Below are 14,279 nucleotides of genomic sequence, written 5' to 3' on the forward strand. Positions count from 1 at the left end.
CCTTACCCCTGGGACGCTGTGGGTGCCCAAGAGCACAAAGAAAGCCCCGAGGAATCCACACGAGGGACGGCTGTTGATTTAACTTGCATCTCCCCAAATTACTCGAGCACCAGAAATGTGTGCCTATCAGTTACTAACGTGGCATGACCATGACACATGTTCCGGGGGAATTTCCCTTGTTTACAGGGTGCCTGGTGGCTTTAGGGTGAGTTCAAAGGTCATGGAGAGCCTGTGCACGGGGCCGGTGGGGCGTGACTCAGGTAGGAGAGGGAGGCACTGGTCCAAGGGTCTCTGTGGCTGGAGGGACCCTCCCAGCCCTGTGCACGTTCCAGGTATGATGCTAAGCTCCAGGGGTTTGGAGATGTGACGCCCACCAGGTAGCTCAAATGGTCAAGTTTTGGCTGAGTGTGAAAACGAAACGTAAAGAGATAAACGTAAACTTGAACATTTGTGTGCAAAAATGTGAAATCTTCAAGTATGACCAACAGTTTCTGTGCAAAAGTGCCGGGAGGAGAGAAAGGGTTGTTGACGTTTATGTCAAAATATGTCCTTAAAATAAGATCCTGCACTGAGAGCCAATCCCATTTCCATTTCGTCAACCTCTGTTTCTGGTGGCCTGGGAGATGCCCCGTGGACCAGAAGCTCAAATGTATGACGTTTTAAGCTAAAACGAAGCCCATCAAGACCACTGTGGTCTCCCCTATACTTGCGGCATCCTAGAACATAGAACGTTGATGGTGTTTCCCTGCTGACAAAGCAGGGTCAGTGTGACAGCTCGCAGCACTGGAGGGGATCTTCTTGTTCCGAAGGTTGGGGGGACTTGAGGCTCAAAGACGTGGGGTGCTGTGGTTCCCCCCTCAAAATAACACACCCCAGGGATCAGGAAGGTGGAAATGTCTGTTTTCCGAGACCCAGAACTTCTGACTCTTCCCCTTAGCTATGTTTTCTCATCCAGAAATCCAGCAGGTGGGGAGACGGGCCTTGACCTGCACATCTTAACATCCCCGTCAGCTTTGCACAAAGTGGATGCTTGGTCACTTCCGTTCTTCAGTCCTTGTCAAGCGCCAGCCTGTGCCAGCTGCCCTGGGTACCTGGGGGAGATGAAAGCTTCCAGTCTCTGCTCTCCTGATCCCATGTGTAGGCGAGAGAGAGGTCTGGGTTGCTGTCATTGGGATGGAAAGACTCGTAATCGCAGTATAAACAGCGGTACGTGACCGCACAGAGGAGGGAACTCACCCGGCAGGCTTCAGGGGGTCATTTGAAGAAAGCGTGATAGATAGAGCCCCATCAGGAAGAGGGCAGGCAGAGGACAGGGTGTCGTGAGAGGGGCCGGAACAGGAGGATTTTGCTAGGGTTCCCACAGTGACATAACTGGCAGGGACTAGAAGGGCATCAGGCCAGAAAGATGTGAATGTGCAGCTGTGCTTGGATGGTGATGTGCGGAGAGCAGGGCAGCCTTGGGTCCTCCACCTCCCGCGGGAGGCCAGAGAGGCGCAAGCAGCAGAAAGCTTTGGGTCTAGAAAGTGCGTGAATCTTCCAGTGAGACCAGCTTCCCTGCAGGGCATTGTTTGCATAGACAACCACAGTTTGGACATGGTAGGAAGGGCGCTTGGCTGTAATTCACAAGTGTTGACTAGTTCGAGGGTCAGCCCCGCCGTTAACAGTGGGGGGGCCCTGGGCGAGTCCCTTTCCCCGTCTCCTCTGGCGCCCTCGTCCAGAGAAGGAAAATGGGACTCTTTAGTCTCCGAGCTCTCGGGCTGCACGGACATTGTCACTTGCCAGTCCCACTGGCACTGCCTCGGTGTAGGCATTAAGAGCTTCAGGTGACGGTAACAAAATGGTAGCAGCTGCAGACGGCACGCCCTCGCCCCGCACTGTCCGCAGGTAGAGCGAGGGCATCTCTCTCGGTAACCTGTGGGTAAAGAAGACACGTGTGTTCCCAGGGCACCCTCTGGCCTCCTTGGGTGTGTGACCGTCATTGACCCCGCTCCTGGGGCCGGCGAGTCGGGGCACTGCTCACAGGCTCCGCAGGCGTGGTTTCCATGTTTGTGTCTGGATTTAGGGTCCCTCTAAAACTTCACCTTGTGGGTGAAAGAACAGCTCCTCTGATTGCTGGTGGTCTACCCCGTGCCTTGCAACATGGCCGCACTTCCCATAAGACCCTGCAAAATGGGCGGGAGTCTCCATCTCCTAAAAGGGACACCGCAGCTCAGAAAGACGGGACGAGCTGCTCTAGAACGTTCACTGGGTGTGCCTTGACTCCGGTGCATTTGCTTTTTGCATGAAAACCTGATGCCTGTGCATTAACCATGCAGAAGAAAGTGCCGACTCCTGGTATCAGCTTTGCTGACAAACATAGCAAAGCACTGAAGGGCTCTGCTGGGAGGCATTTGCAGGCCATGTCCTGGGTCACGGGCACTGGGCTTCCTTCTCACGCCCCCAGGTCTCAGTACCTTCCTACCCAGGAAGGACACTTGGGTCCCTCTCTCTCTCTCTCCCCGTTTTGTGCACTTGATTCTGAATCTCAAAGCCGACCTCCCTGTTCTCTTGCAGGAGGCCCAACCGCATCCTGCTGCAGTCAGCGTCCTGGAACCCTGCCCCATTGATGGCAAGACACCCAAATGGGCATTCTCGGTCTCCCCAGCCCCTTCTTATTCATGAGATAAAAGACAAACAAAACTCTTGGTTTCTCCATTCGGTGGAATAATCTTCAGTCGTTTGGAAAATCTAGACAGCTGAACCTAACGAGGCTGGGTGAACAGAGTGTACCCCTCTATTAGAATTAGCCCTCAGGTACCACCGATTCCGAGCAGTTGCACATGTACTGCCATTGTCACACCCTCACAGCCGCAAACCCGTCATATCCTTGCATCCCCTTCTCTCCCGTGCCTTCTTAAATTCACGTGCACACACACACACATCCCACACAACTGCACACAAAACCCACTCATTCTACTTTCAGGAAGAGTTCAATCCGAGGTTTGTCTGTTGCTTCTGCACTTCCGGCCTCCTGGACTTTGGTGCAGAGTAAATGAATATCTGTTGAGTGGATGAAACGGAGGACCCCTTCGTGTCCCTGACTCTGATTTCCATATGTTAACCCTGCCCACCACAGCCGGCTCTGTCTGGCCCTCCCTGGGAGGTCTCGGTGGTGAAGGTGTGGTTTGGTGAAACGCTCATACTTGCTTCTCCGCGGCTTAGGAGAAGAGAGACCTTGTCCTACCCACACGGCGTCTCCTGCAGCTCGTTTAGAAGCCCGAGGGCGAGGAGAGCGCCCTCCCTGCGGAGGAGAGAAGGGTGTCTTCTCCCCAGAAAGGCCCAAGGACAGCCGGGCAGCAGAGCACCGAGGTTACCTGGGGCGGGGCTGACCGTGGGGCCGCACCTGGTCTTCAGCAAAGCCGAGGGGTCAGAGCTCGGGGGAGCTTCGTCCAGGAGACAGCAGGTCCTGTGGTTTGTCAAGAGCGGAGGACAAAGAGTACACGTAGATGAGAGTTGGGTTTTGTTTTCTGGGGGGTTTCTTTTGGTAGAAAGTAAGTCTGAATTTTGTTTTCCTCTAAAACTTTTACAAAAGCAACCTTCATGCTCTGGACTCCCCTGCTTTGGGTGAAGTCACATTCCTGCAGTCTGGAGCCGCGTCGCTGCCAGAACGTTCACCACGGGGCCGGCTGGGTGGCCTGCTCGGGTTTCCAGCCCCTGGCGGCATGGCGGGGGTGGTAGAAAGTAAGTCTGAATTTTGTTTTCCTCTAAAACTTTTACAAAAGCAACCTTCATGCTCTGGACTCCCCTGCTTTGGGTGAAGTCACATTCCTGCAGTCTGGAGCCGCGTCGCTGCCAGAACGTTCACCACGGGGCCGGCTGGGTGGCCTGCTCGGGTTTCCAGCCCCTGGTGGCATGGCGGGGGGGGGGCGGGGGGGGGCATGCATGAAGCATCCTTGTCAGGCGTGCTGTGCCCGGCGGGGGCTCCCGCCTCCCCGAGGACAGCTCCGTGAGGAAGGGCGTGCCCTCCCCGCCTGCGGAGATGCCTGGGATGCCACGCCGTCCAGCCGCTCCTCGGCAGTGACCCGAGGTCCACGCCGCCCCGGGTCTCCCCTCCCCTGCACGGCTGCCGAGCGTCTGTGTCCACGCGGGTGTCGGCTTGCCGCGGGTGTCGGCTTGCCGTGTGTGTGAGCGCTCAGCTCCCCGGTTGTCGGCATCTGCCTCTCCCCGCGGCGTTGTTAATCCCTTGCTTCCTACCAGCACTCGGAGGCGCAGGGACTGGAGAGAGAAACAGTTCTTGCTTTCAAAGAGCCTGCCTTCTAATAGAGAAGGAACGAAAGCGGACCCTCGGTGATGGAGGCTGAGGAGAGGCCGAGCAGAGCACGTGGCGCGTGTGCGGGCGCCATGCCGGAGCACGGCGGACCCTGGGCCGCCGACTGTAGAGGCGTCCTTTTCTGTCCGCCAGGCTCGTCTCGTTCCACACCGTGGAGGACGGGGGCTCAGAGAGGCACAGCTCCTGCTCCAGTCACACCTCTGGCAAGCGAGTTCGCTGGCATTCCAGCCCAGGGCGGGGATTCCAGGGCCCTTGCTCTTTGAACACTGTCCCTGGGGGTCCCACCACAGTTGTTTGGACCTGCCTGCACGGACTGTTCGTAAACGCTGGGTCTTGGTAAGCAGAAGCTACTCAGGCACCTCTGGGCACAGTTTCTGGAGGCTTCTTTGGGCTGTTAGCGTCATCAGTAGCCAGCAGGCCTCCAAGGGAGAAAACAGATGAAATTCAGGCTTGCTGCAGACTTTACATCAGGCGGAGGTGTCTCTGGGGCCCCCTTCTCGTTGGCAGAAAAAGTCTGACACAGCGGAGGTACCTTAGCAGATCAGCAGTACTGCCTCTGCCTTTGGACCGGGTTTCAAAGAGTTGGACGACAGAGTGGAAAACGAAAGGCCTGGAACATTCTGCGGCTCTCGACGGCCCCCCTCCCTCCTCCTGCCCTTTGTGTGGTAGACGCTCCTTTGCTGGGACGTCTTGTCCCTCTGGCCGGCTTTCCATCTCTGGGATGCCTTCCTAACCACCCGCGCCCCTGAGGTGGGACCCCACTGGAGCCCCAGCACAGTGCGTCTTAAGGATCTGCACCCGCATCTTTTCCCACAGGGGCCTTGGGGTCTTGATGTCATGGAATGTCCCGGCATCCAAGCATCAGGGACACATAAAGACACAGTCTAGTCTGACTCAGACTTTGCCACTTTAAAATGCTTTGTACTGGGAAAAAAACAAACAAACAAAAAAAAACCACCTCATGAGGTAGCAGAAAATAAGTAATAAATGATTGCTTATGAAAGAGTTCTTGATGGGGGAGGAAGAAGGCAGGAGTTTAAAAAAACAAAACCCTCACCTCTTTGGAGTCAGGCACACGTGGGTTTGAGCTCGAGCTCCTCCACTTACAGACTCCACCTCTGGGCCCGTTTTTAACCTCCCTGAGCTTTGTTCTCTCCCCCATAGAATGGGAGTGATGAACACCTCCTAAGAGCCTCATGTTTGTTTAGTTGGCTAACACAGGTAGTGATTAACACAGGGTCCTGAGGCATTTGGTTACAGAGAGCTGTAAGTAATATGATAGTAGGAAATATCAATACATCAGTGTCTGCCTTTGTCCTGTATATTTTTTTTTTTTTTTTTTGTGGTATGCGGGCCTCCCTCTGTCGCGGCCTCTCCCGTTGCGGAGCACAGGCTCCGGACGCGCAGGCTCAGCGGCCACGGCTCACGGGCCCAGCCGCTCCGCGGCACGTGGGATCCTCCCGGACCGGGGCACGAACCCGGTTCCCCTGCATCGGCAGGCGGACGCGCAACCGCTGCGCCACCAGGGAAGCCCTGTCCTGTATATTTTGACTGAGGTTTTCTCTGGCATTTTTTGGGTGCTCATTTCCAGACATCTTTTTGCTGTTAGATTGAAAAACGTAGCCTGTGAGTCATGGCCTGCTTTATATCTGGAAGAAGCCTGGGCTTGTTTTCGATGGATGGTTGGTCAGACGCTCGGATACTCCTCTCTTTTTATATAGTAAACAAATGGCTGCTCCCAGAGCACAGTCATTTTGCAAATTGCACAGAGGCCTGCTGACGGCATAGGACGTTCGCGCGTCGGTAGGCCTCCGCAGACGCGACGCGCTGCCTGTTGATACGTGCGGGGGTCTCTTCAACAGCATCGTGTGGACTCGGAGATGCCCCCCCCGGGTGCGTGCTTCGCACCAGCTTTCACTGTTGCATTTTGTAACCCTTCTCTCATCAGGTACTTCTCTGCACAGTATTGTGAGAGTTTTCAGCATTTTCTCAGTTTAGGGCATTCCAGTGTCCTCCAGAGACTCAATTTAGACAAACTTAATTGTAAAAAGTAAAATAATGGTCTTGTTGCTAAGGTTTTGATTCTTTTTCACCTGTGACCGAAAGACATGTGTCACCCAGATAGACACACCGCAGGTCACGGCGGTCCCTCTTACTTTGCTGGTCTGTGTGTTGGGAATTGTGCCAGGTGCTTTTACATAGTTTCTTTCTTACCGTTGCAAAAGCCCAGCAAGATGGGCTTCTGTATTCTGTAGTCAAGGGGGCTGTGGCCCAAACTCATCACATAACTGGTCCGCGGCTCTGCCTCGAAGGGCAGGGATTCCAGGTGTCCCTGTAGCTCTGAAGCCTGCGGTGTTTCTCCTCCTCAGCCTGCCCCCAGCCCCACACAGGACATTCGCTTTCCAGTCACCTCCCACTGTGAACAGACCTTGCTGTAGGGGTTCAGCGCACCACCAAACCACGGTGCCGTCTTCCCGAGGAGGTGCAGGCCTGATGGGGGCTCGGCCTGACCCCCCCCCCCTCCTCCTCTGCCCCTCCCTCGTTCTGGGAAGCTCCTGTGTTGGTTTTGATGAGTTTACCTCTGAAAGCTCTGCCATCTTAGGCCTCAGTGGGAGTGCCAGGACTAGGCTCATCCTTACTCGGTTCTCTGGAGCTCTCTCCATCATCATTGCGTTGGTGAAACATAGATGATCTGGGAAAAACCTAAGTGCAGGGCCCGCGGGTCACAGGGAGCTTGGACGGGACAGAAGGATACAGGGCCCTTGGGTCGTAGGCACCAAGGCTGCAATTGACACGTGGAGTCTTAGCGTTCTGTTCAGTGCTCTTGAGAGAGGCTGTAGGAGATGGGTCTTTTCGAGGATTACCTTGGTTTCTATTTTTTTAAAGGAATTGCCATCTTTAGAGTCTCTAGTGAATGAAATAGTCTGGTTTTTGCTAAAATGGTGAGAATTACCCATTTAGATCAATTGTCATTTATATATTGAGCATCAGTCTTTTCCATGTAGTCTTCTAGACTCCTTCTCTTTTTGTTTTTTAAGGTAAATTTATTTATTTATTTATTTATTTATTTATTTTGGCTGTGCTGGGTCTTCGTTGCTGCGCGCGGGCTCTCTCTAGTTGCGGCGAGCGGGGGCTACTCTTCGTTGCGGTGCGCGGGCTTCTCATTGCGGTGGCTTCTCTTGTTGCGGAGCACGGGCTCTAGGCACGCGGGCTCAGTAGCTGTGGTGCGTGGGCTCAGTAGTTGTGGCTCGTGGGCTCTAGAGCGCAGGCTCAGGAGTTGCGACTCACGGGCTTAGTTGCTCCGCGGCACGTGGGATCCTCCCGGACCGGGGCTCGAACCCGCGTCCCCTGCATCGGCAGGCGACTGCTAACCACTGCGCCACCAGGGAAGCCCTCGACCTCTTTCTCTTGCACAGTATTCTTTCGACTCCACCATGAGGTAGGCTGACCCACCCTAAAATGCAGGTCCAGAAAATGAGGCTGGTAGAGAGGCAGACTTGTTCAAAGCACAGAAGCAGTGGAAACTGCAGCTGGATCTGATTTTAGGCCCATCCGTTCCTAGTCACCATGCATTCTTATAATGAAATGGATTAGACATTTTGCGGGGGAGGAAGAGGCCTAGGAAACAGCTTATGTGCTTTTCTTTTTTCGAATTTTTGAATTTTATTTTATTTATATTTTTATACAACAGGTTCTTATTAGTCATCAATTTTATACACATCAGTGTCTACGTGTCAATCCCAATCGCCCAATTCATCCCATCACCACACCCCCTGCCGCTTCCCCCCCTTGGTGTCCATACGTTTGTTCTCTACATCTGTGTCTCTGTTTCTGTTTTGTTGATAGGCAGTGTCTACGTGTCAATCCCAATCGCCCAATTCATCCCATCACCACACCCCCTGCCGCTTCCCCCCCTTGGTGTCCATACGTTTGTTCTCTACATCTGTGTCTCTGTTTCTACCCTGCAAACCGGTTCATCTGTACCTTTTTTCTAGGTTCCACATATATGTGTTAATATACGATATTTGTTTTTCTCTTTCTCACTTACTTCACTCTGTATGACTGTGTCTGTATCCATCCACGTCTCTACAAATGACCCAATTTCGTTCCTTTTTATGGCTGAGTAATATTCCATTGTACATATGTACCACATGTTCTTTATCCATTCATCTGTCGACGGGCATGTAGGTTGCTTCCATGACCTGGCTATTGTAAATAGTGCTGCAGTGAACATTGGGGTGCATGTGTCTTTTTGAATTACGGTTTTCTCAGGGTATATGCCCAGTAGTGGGATTGCTGGATCACATGGTAGTTCTATTTTTAGTTTTTTAAGGGGCCTCCATACTGTTCTCCATAGTGGCTGTATCAGTTTACATTCCCACCAACAGTTTATGTGCTTTTCCTGATGAATCGCTATGACACGTAAGAGTGTTGTTATAATAGTGGAGTGGCGGTGGAATTATGATCCCCAGTATTACGCTGGGCTGTGACTGAAAGGAGGTTTGGAGATGCTGGTGAGATCTTGTGCTTGTTGTCCCTTCACTGGAAGCTCTGGTTTCCCATGCTCTTTGAGTTCTGATGTAAGCGCTTCAGTGTTTGTCTCAGTCACATTTGGTGTTGAGCTTGCAACTAGGGAAGGTCATGACCTTTCTTCTACTTGTTGTTTACAAAGTGTTTTTAAGGGAGTATTGGATTTCTACGACTAGCAGACAGTGAAGCAAGAGTAAACTGGCGTTGGGAAAGGCCTCCTCGCTTTGGTATGAACTTTGCCTTGTGTCCCTCACTGATTTTTCTGACTTACTTCAGACGTCCAGGCAGACTGCCAAGTAGGGGAAGGTGGTAGCAAGTAATTGCCCAGTAAGTAAGGGGTCACTGAAGGAGGATGGGCAGCCTTACCTGGGTTCTCCGTGTGGGGTGCAGGGGCCATTTAGAGGCAGGCGAGGCTGGGTTGGAACCTGGGCTCTGCCCTTGCTGTCTGGGTAAGCTGGCAGTTCCTTCTTTGGTGACTCAGTGGTCACACCTTCCTGCGAGAATGTTCTAAGGAGGACGTGAAACAACGGAATAGGGGGGACTGAGCACGGCGCCTGACGTCTGATGTGTGTCTGAGGGACACGGCTTCCCTCCTTTCCTCGATGCCTCTGATCCTGCCCTGGGCGCACTGGCGTGGTGTTGGCCGAGGTCGGGGCCAGGGGTCCAGCCCGCATCCCTAGTCCCGGTGCAGAAGAGGCACCCCGCAAATATTTGTTGAGTGAATACAACCCCTAATTTGGTCGTTGCTATGGCTACACGGCAAATATACAAAACACCGTATTGGAACAACGTGCTTGATTTGTCCTTTTCTTTTTTTTTTTTTTAGTGCCTCACTGCTCCTTCAGCCTTAAGGAAGTAAAGATTGTTTACAGATATTTCTCTGTGTTTTTTTTTCTTTTTTTCAGTGCCTGAAACAGTATGTGGAGCTCTTGATCAAAGAAGGATTAGAAACTGCAATTAGCTGCCCTGATGCTGCCTGCCCCAAACAGGGCCACCTACAGGAGAACGAGGCACGTTCAGCTGGGGAAACTGGGATGCACGACCGTGGGCTCCTCAGCGGATCGGGGGTTACGGGTTCTGCCTAGGCTGACCTGGCATTGGGGTCCAGCCCTCAGATCGTGATACTCCTTTCTCTTTTTTCCCTTAGATTGAGTGTATGGTTGCAGCTGAAATCATGCAAAGATACAAAAAGCTACAGTTTGAAAGAGGTAGGTGCCCCAGTGTCTTAGCCAGTTATGATTCCTGTGACAGAATCCGGGGGACCTGGGGGGGTGCTTTTGGTGATTGTGATTCTATACCATTTGGCTACAGCAGAAGTGAAAACATTGATGTAAATTCGACTTCTGAAGTTCGGCTGTCATTTGAATTCTCTGCAGAGCTCACAGTTGGAAGGCCTCTGTTGGGGGTCTAGTTAGGAACAGGAAAGATTCGTGAAACACAGCTTGCTTCTAGGGGTTTGGGATTTTGGGGGGTAGTTTAAAGAGACCCGCATGGGGCATTATTCTCCAGCCAGGTTCAGGCCTAACAGTCTGAGAACTAATTCTTAGACCTCCGGAGAATTTAAAAGATACCAAGGCCTGGAAGCAAGCCCCGAGGTCAGGCAGGGCGGAAGCGTGGCACTGACCATCCTGACTGCACGCACGTCCGTCGCCTTCACAGGCTGCCTCGTGCACGCTGGGACCCGTGGGTGCTGAGTCCTTAGCTCACCGAGTCTCCCGGCAGCCCGACAAGGTTGTCTGTTAACCTGACACCCACAGAGGCTAACTGACGCGCCCTGATTTCCACCTCTGCTGGGTGGTGGGGTGGGGTGTGGACCAGGTCCCCCCGCGGTGCCCTGCCCAGCCCTGCTGGCTGGAGCCGGGCCGCTCCAGAGTTCAGACACGCTGACCGTCCGGGATGGGTCTTTCTCTTTGCTGTCTGAAATACTTCAGGATCATAACATGGTCTTTTAAAGAGCCTGTGGATTCTGTCTGGCCTCGTTTCCATATATATTCTGGACCTTGGGCTCATCTGAAAAGGAACAGAATAAGTCATGGGTAGAAGATGCTCTGTACGTAAAACTTTATGGTGAAGACGCCGCATCAGGATTGTAAAATTTTCAGCTCAGTTTGTGAGCCCTGAAGTTTGCTTCCCGCTCTTCCTGGACCGGCTCTCAGTCCTCGCCTGGATCAGGCATTTATGAGAGATGCGGCCCTGGGTGGCGTGTTTACAGGAAAACACCATCAGGATGGGAATGGAATGCGGAATCGACTCGAGGAAAGTGTCCAGAGACTCTTAGTTTAGCTGAATGTGGAAAGTTTTCGTTTTCTTTTTTTTTTTTTTTAAGAAATGCTAAAGATAGCTGCATTTCCTCTTGAGGCTCACTTCTCAAGAAAAAAAAAAAAAAGGTAATGTGTGGTCAACCTAAAAAAAAGTCAAACGGGGTTTTTGATGGCATTGAAATTTGTTTTCAAGAGTTTATTTATTTAAATGCCATATATTGCTTGGTTTGGGGCAGTTTATAGCTTAAATATAACGCCATGTGATACAAAAAAGTCAGTATGTGGAGCAATACAATTAATTTGGATTTCTGAGACTTTGAGCGTCTTCTGAAAACATTTTCCAGTGGGAATCTTGACAGAAACTGGCAGTTATTTGGGTTACAAGAAAATGAACTTTCTATGACATTGAATTTAAAAGCGCAGCTGGGTAAATATTCCTACATAATAATTTTAACTGTGTTATTTCTTCCGAACTTTAGCTTGGTCAAAGATTTTTTTTTTTCCTTTGCATAATAATGAACCCAACTCAACTTAGGTTAAAAAAAATATCTCTCAAACTCATCACTTTAAAACATTTTTCTAGCATTGCATTCAAAGCAACAAAAAACACAAAAAGGACTCGGACTTAATAGGACCAGAGACCGGTCTGAATGAACTGTTAAAATGTTAGGGCTAATAAAATACAGCTATTGATTATAGCTGCTCACTGAGCAAATTCTGAGACAGGATCAGTGAGCAAGTTTCAACATACTCTCTCCCTTTGAAATTCATTTTCAAATGAGGATGGTGACTGGATTAAAACTGACAGTTGCCATGATTTTCTGACAACCTTTAGTTACTACAAAGTCCTATGTTTAAAGTTTCAAACACTGTCTTCCTGTGAACTTCGCATGTCTCATCTTATATCAGAGGCTTGATTTCAATCTGAGTTTCCCCACTCCTCCAGCCAGGTCCTTGGGAAGCAGGAAGCTAGGAGGGAGGCTGTGAGGTGCTTTCTGAGCACCTACTCTCCCAACTGGAAGACCCCCCCAAGGCAGGGAACAAACAAGCTTCCAGGGAAGGTCCACCGCCCTTGCCTGCACGCCCCCCTGGACTACACACGAGCTCCTATTTGAGGACCGGCCACACCACGCTGCAGGCGTTTGTTTACATATCCAGGGCAGTGAGAATGGACCAGTATGAGTGGGGATGCTGGGCCCTTCACAGTGTGCTTCTCAAAGGACACTTGTGCTTAAGAAAGAAGAACATCTTTATGTGGCACATATATACAATGGACTATTACTCAGCCATAAAAAGAAACGAAATTGGGTTATTTGTAGTGAGGTGGATGGACCTAGAGTCTGTCATACAGAGTGAAGTAAGTCAGAAAGAGAAACAAATACCGTATGCTAACACATATGTATGGAATCTAAAAAAAAAAGAAATGATTCTGAAGAACTTAGGGACAGGACAGGAATAAAGACGCAGACGTAGAGAATGGACTTGAGGACACGGGGAGGGGGAAGGGGAAGCTGGGACGAAGTGCGAGAGTGGCATGGACATATGTACACTACCAAATGTAAACTAGATAGCTAGTGGGAAGCAGCCGCATAGCACAGGGAGATCAGCTCGGTGCTTTGTGACCACCTAGAGGGGTGGGATAGGGAGGGTGGGAGGGAGACGCAAGAGGGAAGAGATATGGGGATATATGTATATGTATAGCTGATTCACTTTGTTATAAAGCAGGAACTAACACACCACTGTAAAGCAATTATACTCCAATAAAAAAAAAAGGAAAGAAAAACGTCTTTTAAAAGAGGATAAGTAGAGCTATTAGGGAACTGCTTCATTAATCTATTATGAATATACCTTTGGGAGATGGGAGTTAAGATGAGTTTCTTCTAGTGTGCCAGAAAATACACTGCTTGCCTTGTGTGAAAATATATACAAATATGTATATATATAAATATTAGATACAATATTTATAATAGTTATAATATATCATATGATATAATGTATCTAATGTATAGTATAAGATATATATGTAATACACAGATAGACAGTCACAGATGTGTATGTATATACACATCCTGGAAAGAAAACCTCTACCGTTGCCCAGTGTGGATTTTCCTGTTGATCGCGTCCCATCTTGTACATCCAGCTGGCAGACTGCAGCAGCGGGGTGATGAGGTAGAATTCTAATAGACTGTGAGACAGGAGCCCAGGCTGTGCCCCCAGGGGCATGTGTGCCGGCAGTACTACGGAAGAGGGTGTTCTGAGCTAGCGGATCGATGGGGCAGAGTGTTTGCCCTCTACGTCTCCCACAGGGAGTCTCTCCCATAGGGATGGGCGGTGCCATAAGGACACAGGTCGCACAGTTGAAGTCGTTACCATGGAAACCCTAACTGGGTCTCCTCTGCTGTGCGCTGCGTGATATAATTGGGCCTTTCATGAAAAGCTCCCCCCCACCCCCACGCCGGCAGCCACGCGTGCCATCTAAGAGGAGTGGACGGAAGATGGCGCTCGGCCGTGAGATGCAGGCAGAGACTCTGCTGGTCCCCTCCTGATGTCACAGGCTCCTCAGAGCAGAGGCGGGGAGCGCTGGGAACTGGCCAGTGTTGTCCCTTTAGGGGCAACAGCACTAAACACCTTGTCACGTTGGCAGGGAAACAGGCCCCGCCGAGGACGTACCTGCCCGTGACCTGCTGTTGGCAGGCCGGGTGCGCGCATCCCGCAGCACTGCCCTCGGGGGCCGGGCACGTAGGGGGCCCCGTGATGTAGGCGCGGCAAACCCTGGCTCACCCACCACGCACAGCAGCACCGGAGGCCGAGCTCTTAGAGAAATTCCAGATGAGGGAGGGGGAGGGCCGCCCGCTGAAAGGCCCAGGACCCTGGGGCAGCGGCCTTTGGTGCTTTCCCCGGTGCCCCAGGCCGCCTCTGCATCCTTCCCTCCGCCTTCCTCCTGCCTCCTCAGCCCGGGGGCCTGCAGGCCGCTGCCCCACACACCCGCGTTCTCCCAGAAAACCACGTCCTTGGATCGGACAGCCAGAGACAGTCTTAGAAAAGCCAACGCTCTCAGCTCATCATGACAAGAGCTGATTTTCCTCCTTCGCTCACTGTTGGGCATATCAGGAAGATTTTACCTTATTATAAGCAAAAACAACTAAAAAGTATCACATTTTCCTGAATGCCCGTGTTCC

At 51.4% G+C, this 14,279-nt stretch overlaps 1 protein-coding gene across 9 annotated transcripts in view; it reads left to right on the plus strand.

The window, feature by feature from the left end:
• The window catches only part of RNF144A (ring finger protein 144A), a 114,006-nt gene that overhangs the window by 78,198 nt on the left and 21,529 nt on the right, over positions 1 to 14,279 (plus strand). For all 9 annotated transcript variants that reach the window (XM_024119091.3, XM_028496887.2, XM_028496886.2 and 6 more), the window contains 2 exons: positions 9,745 to 9,849; positions 9,987 to 10,047. In XM_024119091.3, the coding sequence (XP_023974859.1) occupies positions 9,745 to 9,849; positions 9,987 to 10,047 (166 nt within the window). The remainder of the gene's footprint in view (positions 1 to 9,744; positions 9,850 to 9,986; positions 10,048 to 14,279) is intronic.

Source organism: Physeter macrocephalus, chromosome 12 (genome assembly GCF_002837175.3).
Source record: "Physeter macrocephalus isolate SW-GA chromosome 12, ASM283717v5, whole genome shotgun sequence".
NCBI lineage: Eukaryota > Metazoa > Chordata > Mammalia > Artiodactyla > Physeteridae > Physeter > Physeter macrocephalus.